Here is an 11,866-nt window from a genome sequence, read left to right as displayed (position 1 = left end):
TTTATATGGCTCTATTTCATTGCCGTGAGTATCTGTCTCCTCTTCTACCCTGTGAGGGCAGAGACTAGTCTTTCCTAAGCATATTTTCTGCACTGAGTCCAGTTAGTAATTCAGAGAAGGTTAGTGACTTTCCAACTTTTGTGAACCTAAGAACCACTAGGAAACTTGTTCAAAATACTGACTCCCCAGCTCCACCCTCATGTGGTTTGATTCAGTAGGTATGAGATTGGGGTCAGGAATGTTTTTAATGAGTTTCTCAGGTGATTCAGATGTAGATGACCTTCTTTTATTTAAAAAAAAAATTTATGGTGACATTAGTAAACACTATACTGGTGCCTCAGGAAAAGTTTTTGAATGAATGAGTGAATTAAGGTTCAACAAAAAGTCTGTGATTTTAATGAGGTATGTGGATTTTACTAATGCGAATTTCTAGGTTTTGATGTTGTGTATAGTTATATAAAATGTTACCGGTAGCTGGAAGAGACAGGGAGCAAGGTATGTGGAACCTTTCTGTACTGTTTTTGTAAATTTTGAATCCATAATTATTTGAAAGTGAAAAGTTTTTTAAAAGTCACCTGATTTTCCAAGGCTTCGAGAATGTGCTGTTGTAGTATGCTGCAGATGACCTAACTTCTTTACTTTTTAAAAAATTTATCCATTTATCTTAATTAGTTTCAAATATACAGTACACTGGTTAGACATTTATATAGCTTATAAAACAATCCCCCTAACTATTTTTTCTCTCCTCTGGTTTTCCACCTAGCCATCGTATTAATGCTGACTGCATTCTCTATGCTGTGCTCCCCATCCCCTATCAACTGCTAATTTCTACTTCTTAACCCTTTACCCCATTCTTCCAGATTCCCAACTCCTCTCCCTTCCGTCACTAGAATTGTCCTCTGTATTGGTGAGTCTGTTTTGATTAGTTTGTTCTTTTTGTTCCTTAGATACCGCATATATGTGAAATCATATGGTATTTATCTGTCTCTGACTTATTTCACTCAGCATAATAACCTCTAGGTATATCCACATCGTTACAAATGGTAGGATTTCATTTTTTTAATGGCTGAGTAATATTCCATTGTATATATGAACCGTAATGTTTTTATCCAATCATCTACTGATGGGCATTTAGGTTACTTTCATATCTTGGCTATTGTAAATTGTGCTGCCAGGAATATTGGGGTGCATAGATCTTTACAAATTATTGTTTTGGTTTTCTTTGGATAAATACCCAGAAGTGCAATTGCTGGGTCAAAAAGTATAACCATTTTTAATTTTTTGGGAAACCTCCAGACTGTTTTCCATAGCAGCTATACCAATTTGCAAGCCCACCAACAATGTATGAGGGTTCCTTTTTACCCATGTCCTCGCCAACACTTGTTCTTTTATTTATTAGTGATAGCCATTCTGACAGCTGATATTGATTTGCATTTCTCTGATAATTAGTAACCTTGAGCATCTTTTCATACATCTATAGACCATCTGTATTTCCTCTTTGGAGAAGTATCTGTTCAGGTCTTCTGCCCATTTTTTCATTGGATTGTTTGTTTTTTGCTGTTGTTGAGTTGTATGAGTTCTTTATATATTTTGGATATTAACCTTTTATCATATGTATCATGGGCAAATATCTTCTCCCAGTCGGTTGTCTTTTTGTTTTGTTGATGGTTTCCTTTGATGTGCAAAAACTTTTTAGTATGCCGTAGCCTCATTTGTTTATTTTTTCTTTTGTTTCCCTTGCCCAGGGAGATATATCCAAAAATAAATTATTATTTGTAATATCAGAGAGTTTACTGCCTATGTTTGTTCTAGAAGTTTTATGGTTTCGGGTCTTACATTTAAGTCTAATCCATTTTGAGTTTATTCTTGTATGCGGTGTAAGAAGGTGGTCCAATTTCTTTTCTTTTATCTTTTTTCTTTCTTTTTTTTTTTTTTGCATGTATCTGTCCAATTTCCCAGCACCAATTATTGAAGAGTCTGTCTTTACCCCGTGGTATATTCTTAACTCCTTTGTTATATATTAGTGAGCATATAGGCATGGATTTATTTCTGGGCTTTCTATTCTGTTCCATTGATCAATGTATCAATTTTGATGCCAATATCATGCTGTTTCGATTACCGTAGACTAGTAGCATAGTTTGATATCAGGTAGTGTGATACCTCCAACTTTGTTCTTCTTTCTCAAGATTGCCATGTCTATTTGGGGTCTTTTATGGTTCCAAATAAATTTTAGGATTATTTGTTCTAGCTCTCTGAAAAATCCCTTTGATGTTTTGATAGGGATTGATTGAATCTATAAATTGCTTTGGGTAGTATGGCTATTTGAATGATATTAATTCTTCCTACCCATGAGCACGGTATACGCTTCCATTTATTTGTATCTTCAATTTCTGTTTTCAATGATTAACAATTTTCTGAGAATACGTCTTCTACCTCATTGAGTAGTTTGATTCCCAGGTATTGTATAGTTTTGATGCAATTATGAATGAGATTGTTTTCTTAATTTTGCTTTCTGAAAGTTTATCACTGGTGTATAAAAATGCCACTGACTTCTGAATATTTATTTTATAACTTGCTACTTAACTGAATTCATTGATCAGTTCTAACAGTTTTTTGGTGGAATTTTTTAGGGTTTTCTATATATGATATAATGTCATCATCAAATAATAAGAGTTTTATTTTTCTTTCCAATTTGGATACATTTTATTTGTCTTTCTTATCTTATTGCTGTGGCTAAGACTTCCAATACAATGTTGAAGAGGAGTGGTGAAAGTGGGCCTCCTTGTCTTATTCCTAATCTTAAGGAAAATACTTTTAGCCTTTCCCCACTGAGTATGATGTTAGTTGTAGGTTTGTCATATATGGCCTTTATTATGTTGAAGTATGTTCCCTCTATTACCACTTTGCTGAGAGTTTTTATCGTAAGTGGATGCTGGATTTTTTCAAATGCTTTTTTTGCATCTATTGATATGATCATATGGTTTTTATCTTTCAATTTGTTAATGTGGTGTAACACATTAATTGATTAACAGATATTGTACCAAACTTACATCTCAGGAATAAATCCAGTTTGATCATGGTATGTGATATTTTTAATTTATTGCTGAATTCAGTCTGCTAATATTTTGTTGCTAACCTCCTTACTTTTAACACCACCCTCTAGACATCAACTATCCACCGATGCTGTCTGTTGAGTATATTTTTATACTTAATTATTATTTAATTAAGTCTATTATTAATAAGAAGTATTTCATTCTGTGCTTGAAATCTCATTATCTTTCAGAATAATATTATAATAAACATTTATTTTTTTAAGTAAGTTATGGTAAAACTATTTGGAGAAGTTGACTACAGCTTTTGAGATGATGGAGACACTGTTACAAAGCCAGAACACTTGCTGTCTTTTTAAATTTTTTTTAACAATTCATTTTATTTAACAATCTAGTAAGTTCAAAGCCATTAGCAGTTCCAGTGTGATTTCTGGTGCAGTTGGGAATTCGGGAATCTCCTCAGAGCTGTTAGTGTAGCGAACCTTGTAAGTAAAATACATGTATACTTTTGATAGCACATGTGAAGGGATCTCTGTAAAATTGTCCTCCTTAGTTTCGTTCTCAGCAAAATGACCCAGGCCACTGAACACGGCTTTTATTTTTCCTGATACTGATGTATATTCTCTTTTTATGATAAATTTATAATCATCTGAAGATATCAATTTGACATACATGGTGTCAGGACCTTCACAGCCACCATACTTTTTCTCTTTTCCATCCATTATGTTCTTATGAAATTCTGCTTAGCTTTCACAGGGAGTTTAGTAGTTTCCTGTGAGCCCCACAGCCACTGTGGCCTGTGCACCAGTCCCTGTGCACCTCTGTAGTCCCCACTCCAGGGCCATCTCCTACCCCCAGATGCCTGCTGCTATGGGTTCCCTAGAACCTTTGCTATCTTTATGTGTGTATGGATCCCAGGGGTTCTCAAACTTGGCTGTATATTAATGTCTCCTAGGAGCTTTTAAAAATCACACTGCCCAGGCCGCATCCCATTTCCATTAAAATGAGTTTCTAGGGAGTACCCTATCGTCAGTATTGTTTAAAGCCCCCAAGTGAAGCCAACCCATGGTGTAGGCAATAAGGGGAAGCTGGCCCAAGAGAGTGTGGATGCACCTATGGGCCGTGTTCAGTTGGAGAGAAGCTCTGACACTCTTTCTAGAGTGCTGACTCTAAATTCAGCTCAGCAAGATCCACAACCCTATCCAAGGAAGGACGTGCTCTGTGATCTATTCTCTGCCTTATCTTATTCCTCAAAGCCAAGGTCTGGAGTAGGCAGGACTCTCACTTGCCTTCCAATGGAGGCCTTTGTTTTGGCTACCTACACTCCACAAGTGCAGGTGCCTTTTTAACTGCATGGCTCAAAGACTTCTTAAAAAGTGGATCAACACTTCACTTAGTTTGGATGACCTGGAAGTTCACCAGGCCTGACTGGCTCATTTAAATAGAGTACCATGGTTTCTGTCCAGGTCAGCATCCTTTCACAAGAAGGCCCGCCAGATCCATGCTGGTATTCTGATAGGCAGAGTACCAGGATGAGGAGCTGAGGAGATTTTATGTAGTCACAGAAGGAACACGAGATTCCTTTTGGAATAATAAATTATCCACTGATGTCTAGTCCTCTGTGTTCCATTGAGAGGGCAGCTTTTCCTGGTCAGGTCCTGGTTCTGGAGGCAACGGAGCAGTATCCTGGTGCCTAGGGGCTTGCAGACAGCCCATGTTCCTTCTGCAGTCCCTGAGGGCTCTCCTGTTCCATCCTAGGTAGCTGAGACAGGTGGAAGGCCAAGAGGGGTCCAGCACTGACAGATTGTAAACTGCCACCTAGGAGGAGAGTAATGTACCTGTGTCTAGAGAATACCATTCACTGTGACTGGGCAATGTAGCCCTCTGGAACCCCCATCAGAGATGGCCGAGTTATCTAACAGGTCCTGGCTTGCTGCCAGCTGAGCAAAGTCTTCTAACAAGCTCTGGTATCCGCAGATTCACCTGGAGACAGCTGAACATCTTAACTCCATGGATATCCTCCCTGTTTGTACCCAGGCCTGATAGTTTACTCCAGATTCCTACTCCCTTCCACTCTCCTTCTCTTGCCTGGCATAGAGTTGTAGACCAAGCTGGGAGATAAATGCCTCACACCGATCTTGATGCACTGAACTTTATGACTGAACGGGAAAGTGGATTATTTGGTGAATGAATTGGGTGACCCAACAACAAAGCAGAGGAATTTTTAAATCTTCAGTCTGTAATAGACAGTTTATTTTACATGTGATATATACATATGTGCATTTTACGCAGAAAATGAAACCTTCCCATTTTACAGATGAGGAGTTTGAGGTACTAGCACTGCAAATGCTGACTTGAATCAAGAGCCTGAATGTTTCATCACAGGGTTCTTCTGAGTAACCTCCAGAATCCTCGACACTGAGACTAGAGGCACACTTTTGTTGCCCAGGGAAGGTACTGGAGTGCTTCTCCTTGAGGGGTGGAAGCTCTCCACTGAGGAGCCAGAGACTGGGGAAGAGAAGCTTTCTCAATGATCTTCTTGACCTGTTGGATGAAAATTGCCTGATGGACAGAGCCCCAATTTGGATCAGGGAGATAAGGTTTGTAGGCCCAGCCCAGTCCCTATCTGAGGCCTTCTTCAGTCTATCAGGGCATTTTAAGGAAGAAGTAACATCAAAGTGCAATTTCTGTTCCAATTTAACATGGGTTGGGGAGGGCACTAGTATATGAGGAGGTGGCAGATCCACTCCAGAGGAAGATTTCCAAGGGTTAGCAGAACTCTGATTACAGAAAAACAGAAAAGCTCATGAATTGACTTATTGAATTTAGGATAAGCATCTTATAGAGTCTCTGTGTTAATATATTTCTATATCTTCTTATTCTATTTCCACTTACCGGCTATGTGACTTTGAACAACTTCTGTTCCTCAGTTTCTTTATTTATACAATGGGCATAATAATAGTACCCGGCACATAACATTATGGTGAGGCTTAAATAGTTTAATGTGTGTGAAATACTTAGAACAGTGCCTGGAATATAGTCAGTATTACACTGGTGTTAGCCAGGTCTAGTAGTAGGTCTCTTTTGAAACCAGAATAATTAATAAGTTCTTTTTCAACAAGAAACACTATGGTTAAATAAAAGAGTTTCTCGACTGTTACACAAGTAAGACATGTCAGAATATTCTACAAAGGAAAGCACTAATAACTCCTTCCTTGGACCATTGTAAGAACTATTTTGGCCAAAGTGAAAAATAATAAATGTTTATTTGATTAACTACAGTGCAGTGGGCATCGCCTCATTTAGTGCTATGTCAGTTCTGAAGGGTGCTTCCTTTTCCAGAGAAGAAAACCAAAGCTCAGAGAGCTTAAGTGTCTTGCTCTTTATTGCAAGCACTGTCCGAGGCTCCATGCCATTCTGCACCTGGTGGCAGAAGATGGACGGACAACATGACCTTTAGAAAATCCTTGTAGCCCAAAGAGTCTTGCTTGAGGTTGCTCAATCCATCAGCAAAATGGATATCAGAAATTTATCATGCTCACCTCAAAGTGTTTCACCTCTCTCACAGTAATAAATTCTCCCAACATAAACAGATGCCAGGAGGCTAGCCAGCCCCAAGGGTTGACTGACAGCTCTACAGCAGAGCCAGCATGGCTGGAGGGCCGAATGGCATTCTGTGTGTGGAGGCTGTAAACAGGATGAGTGCTGAGCTTCTGTGACAACAGGCAGTCCACAAGGCTTTCATTCATACTTTGTAAATTTGTTTCATGTATGGGCTATCAATGGGGGCCTAACTGGATAATAAGATTTTCCAACACGGTTCTTCCCCCCTCTCCTCTACCACTGTCCAAATCTCCCTACACAGTGCCTGAAGGGGATATGATATGCTTAGCAGGGTGCACCTAGTCAGGCTCCATGGCTCTGGCTGGGCCCATGCAGATCTCAGAAGTTATGGTACAGAGGGGCCTTGAAGAGTGGCTTATGTGCCCCATTAACAGGTGAGGAGACAGCAATTTAGGCAGCCCCTACCAGACAAGCTTTGGGTTTAGGGACCCTCAGCCATGCTTGTCCATTACTGGGAGGATGTCCCCAGAACATGCCCATGGGACGACTCATGGCTTGATTACATGGTCTGTCCAGCCCTGACTGTCTATAGCGAGTCCCCACCATGTGCAGTTCAACTGCAGATCAGGCCCATCAGAACCCAGAAAACCAAGCAGCCCAAATGCAACTTTTCATTAAAGGTAGAGCCTTGGGAAGTGAATTATTAGGAAATAGCTCTCAGGAGAAGTGGGGTGAGGGAACTAAACAAGAATGTGGTCTGGGCCACGACAACGATAGCCTGGTCTCACTGGGAACCCAGGAGCATGGGTTATACCACAAAGTTAGACTCATCTAGAGGCAAAGGGGCTGGTCTTTTATGCCCCTGTGTCAGTCAGTCATTGGCTATTGGCTTAAGGCAAGGGGATAGGGGTGGAGTGTTGTTATTCTCTGGGGTCAGGTGGCTCTTATTCAGCTGAGGCTAATTCCCTAGAGAAGGGGGACAGTTGTTAGCAGCCAATACTGATGCAAGTTGGGTGATGGGTTCACCAGTCCAGCCATGGGTATCTGAGCAGAGCATCAACATCTTCCCTGCCTATGGAATATAGCCAGGGCACACACAGCTTAGCCAAAACACTATCAAGAGCCAGTCTGGTAACTCTGACTTCTAAAAGCCAGAAGGCCAAGGATCCAGGCAGCACTACAATGAGCAGTGTCTGTGACAGCCTAGCCATCACCCCAAACATCTGTACTCTGAAACGACAAAACCACTGGTTCATGGATCTGTTCTCTTATCTCTTCCCAGCAGGACTCAGGCCTGCAGGCTCCGTCAAGAGTAATACTGGGGGCTTCTGGCTCCCTGTAGTCAAGGCTAGCCATGTCTGCAAAAAGCCACACAGGACACTTATGAGAGCTACTCTGTAACAATTGAAAGCCTTAATACAAGTTTGCTGCTGAAACACAAATATCTGCCTCAGATGTGGAAAAGATTAAATTAGGAACAATCTTAATTCTTTCTGGCAGAGGGAAGCGAGCAAGAGCTGTCAGCTGCCCAATGATATATTGTTAAGGAAATCCAGATTTAAAGGTATTTTATAAGTTTCCCTTTGCCTGCTAATAACCAGAGTCAGCTAACAGAATCCAATCACCAGGTGAGATTGTAATGAGATAATGCAATGTACTCCACAGAGACCCAGCCAGCCCCTTGAAATTTTTTCAAGAGAGGTCTGAAGTGCCACATTGTGATGAGGAAGAGAGAGTAGGGGGAAATACAGAAGGGAAAATGGGCATAATTGGCCAAGTAGATTAGATGATTCAACAAAGATTATAGAGTCTCAGTAGACTGAATAGCTGTGGTATTTATCAACATACCTCATGGATGCGTCTTGGTCTCCAGGCCTTTTTGTTTTCTCAGTGAGACAAGCAAGCTCAGCACTGTCCTCCTGGAATATCCAGAAGTTGAAGGACTTATCATAAGCAAATAAGCAGATTTTCCTGGGGTCCTCACCAGCTAGCAAACAAATGACCTCATCTGAGTTCCCCTTGCCCCAGGGGGAGCATGTCCCCTACAAGTCCTCAGGTCTTGGGGAAAAGGCCTGTGTTCAAAAAAATCTCAGTCTAGGACTGAGGTCATTCCAAAGAGTGTCCTGTCTGATTAGCTGTGTGCTGGTTGCTCAGGTAGGTGGGCTGTGATAGGGCTTAGGCTCCACTTTGACGGTGTTTGGCCCTGCCCTGATTTTTCTAGGGCTGCATTGTGACCCATGTTTAGTCAAGCTACAATCTTGGGTAAGCTAATTCTTGTGCGCAATTCTATGAGAAACCTGTAGGGATACCAATGATCAACCTATTTGCCAAACCAAAAAAGAGGACTCATCCGCATTCAAAGAAAGTGTGATTCATAGCTTAAGGCAATTAAATAAACTGTAAAATTCATATTTATTGTTTAAATCATCTCAGCCCCTATGCCCACCCTCACAGGGAGAGGTAAATTTTTTGTTCTAAAGGGCTTTGAGAAACTGATAAAGGCTTTGGAAACTCTTCAGAGAAAATATAGATACACATACACATACAAGTTGTGGTACAATTTCAAGTGTTCACAAATCCCAACCATGACCCCAGGTTTTAAAGCTCTGAAGAAGAGGAGAGTGGAGGAAATGACCCAACTTACTAGCCTGATCCTAAGACAGATTTTGCCTAGACAGGAGGCTATCTGGAAGCCCCTTGAGACAAGTGGGCTCTGGAGTGGGCCCCAGTTTTTATTTCCTGTGTTCCCCTGGGTGTGTTTCCAGGCCTCCGGGTCTCTGTATGAAAGGGAAACCAGTGGCTGCGAGGCAGGGCTTGGTGACCTTGTGAGAGGGAACAAAGGCAGGAGCCATGGCTCTCAGATGCATGTGGAAGCCCATACAATTGCCTTTTATATTCTGAGATCTTTGTCACCTCCAGTCTATTCCACAGATGGCTCTACAGATGACTCCTTGGAAGGATAGAGGCTCCTGTACTGGCTTTGGAAGGCAGCAAATAAGGAGAACTGAAGAGACAGTGTACCCTGCTAGAACGAGCCAAGGTACAAAGTGGTTGTGGCCATACCAGGTAGGAAGGGAAGGAGTTGAGCCTCTAGGTTGTAGAAGGAGGGGTAAGGGAAGGGGTAGGCCCAGGGCTTGGCTAGGGCTTGAGAAAGAATGTGAGTTGTTACCTGTGGGTAACTGCTGGCTTCCTACAAGAGAACTGGAGGGCCATTGGCTTTGCTGTCCAAATAGGGTTTTTTTTTTTCATCAGTCATCACCAATGTATCATGTCTCCATAATTAGGTATTGTATTTTAGCATTGGTGCATCCAGAGGAGATTAGAAATCCAGATCAAACTTTCCCCGCCAGCAGAATATCCATCATACACAGACTGAGGGGACCTGATGAGGTGAGGGAAGGGGTAGGAGTCAGAGGGTACACAGATGCAACCAAAAATAGTGGGGAGCCAGACAAAGAATAATTTTCTCCTGATCTTAGAATCCTTCATGGTTCAATATCTTCTGCTGACAGAGCTCACATGGCTCCTGTGTCTGGGTCCTGCAGAAGGAGAGCAGAGGCATTGTGAGTGGGAGCCCCAGAGTCACAGGGACCCGGGCCCAATCACTCATTTATTCACTGACAAGCATTTTTAGAGTATGTTCTAGGCTGTGAGGATCTAGCAGGGAACAGAATAGAACCCCCTGTGGAGGCTCTCAGGTGCAGATTTTTGGTTAGGTACTATACCCAGGTAAACTCCCCAGCCATGTCCTCTTATAGAACAATAAGGCAGGCCCCTTTCTCAAGGGTCCAGGAGAGCAGCTATAGGACCTTGAACCCCACTCTTCCATCTCTTATCTCTTTGAGCTACGAAGGTAGATATTGTTTATCTCCTTCCTGTTCCCATCTCACCTGATTCCACACCTGGTTCTGTCAGGGTTCTCTGAGTGATCTTGAGCAAATCACTTCCTTTCCCTGCTCCTTAGTATTCTCAACAATAAAATGAAGCTAATGAAATAAGCTCAGTCACAACACTTGGATTTTGTTAGGATCATGGACCGCAGAGAAGGTCTGGATGGAGAAGAGATCTCAGAAATCATTAAACCCAATGCCCTCATTTCATAGAATAAGAAACTGAGCTTCATAGTGGTACCTAATGAGTGTCTGAGAAAGCTTTTGGTGAATGAAAAGCTCTTGCAGCTACATGGGATTGTTACGTTTTGTTGTTATTTTTCCTTTGAGTACACCAGCTGGTCTCCCATGATCCAAGAAGGGAAGGGAGGTACGGGTCATGAGTCCTTCCCTATAGGTCCCTGAGTTCTTCATTTGTCCTCAAAGACCTCATTGTCCCTGAGCCTCATGAGGCTCCCCCTGCTGTGGCTGCCTGGCCCCACTAAAAGAATGAAAGCTGTTTATTGCTTTCTTACATGTTTGTTGAAGCTAGAGTTATAGGCTAATTAAACTATAGACAGATTCCTTGGCAGTTGGCTGGGACCATAAGTGCTGTTACAACAGTAAAAGGCCAGAGATGATAGATGGAGTGTTGCCAAGATTATGTTACTATTGCCCTTGAACACGGCTTCTGCTCCATCCCCCAACTTCAGGGCTATGCTCCATGGGGTGATTTCTCTGCATCAGGGAAGCCTATAGACAATTGGTGGGGGGGGGGGGGAGCAAAAACAAAGGACAGAAGGAGTGAAATTGGCTCAATCTAAATTCATTGGCAAGAAACAGCAAGTTGACCCACACCATGGTCTTCTTGGAAGAATATAAACCTGTTCAACATGCTTCTCAATGGAAGAATAGAGAAGTCCTTCCCAAAGTCTGACTGAAATCCCTTCTGTATCCAAGACACCAAAAGGATGTGGGAAAGGAAAAATATGACTATTGTGAGGTCCCTGAAGGTATAGATCCAAAAGAATAATTGTGAGATGGAGGGGCTGATATTCAGGGATGGCCTGGCTTCCACCTACTTCACCCCCAGCCCCCCGCTGAGAAAACACTGTAAATCCAGCCAGCCTGTTTATTTCCTTCCTGCCGACCATGCTCCTCAAAACCTACAAGGTCACTTGGCCCAGATGGACTTCCAGCTCAAGTACTAACATGATGTGATCCGACAGGCCTGTTCCTTGTGCTGCCAAGCCAGAGCATGGAGAGAGTCTGCTAGGTTGCTGCTAGGGAGAGGTGGGGCAGGAATGGGGGCAGGGACAGGCAGCTGTGTCTCAGTCTGATTGTGGCCTGGGGAAAGCCAATGGGACCTGAGGAGCTACAAAG

At 42.1% G+C, this 11,866-nt stretch overlaps 1 protein-coding gene across 1 annotated transcript; it reads right to left on the bottom strand.

Moving 5' to 3' along the window:
* Positions 1-3,357: 3,357 nt before the first annotated feature.
* On the bottom strand, positions 3,358-3,772 carry LOC107507944 (elongin-C-like). Its single transcript, XM_036221347.1, has one exon. The coding sequence runs from the start codon at positions 3,770-3,772 to the stop codon at positions 3,434-3,436; it is 339 nt and encodes a 112-aa protein (XP_036077240.1). The 3' UTR covers positions 3,358-3,433.
* Between the last annotated feature and the right edge of the window lie 8,094 nt (positions 3,773-11,866).

Source organism: Rousettus aegyptiacus, unplaced genomic scaffold, assembly GCF_014176215.1.
Source record: "Rousettus aegyptiacus isolate mRouAeg1 unplaced genomic scaffold, mRouAeg1.p scaffold_m13_p_5, whole genome shotgun sequence".
Lineage (NCBI taxonomy): Eukaryota > Metazoa > Chordata > Mammalia > Chiroptera > Pteropodidae > Rousettus > Rousettus aegyptiacus.
Note: the sequence above shows the minus strand (reverse complement) of the source record. Positions and strands in the feature narration are given on the sequence as shown.

Coding starts and splice junctions, on each gene's coding strand:
- LOC107507944 (XM_036221347.1), bottom strand. CDS start 3,772: ATGGATGGAAAAGAGAAAAAGTATGGTGGCTGTGAAGGTCCTGACACC.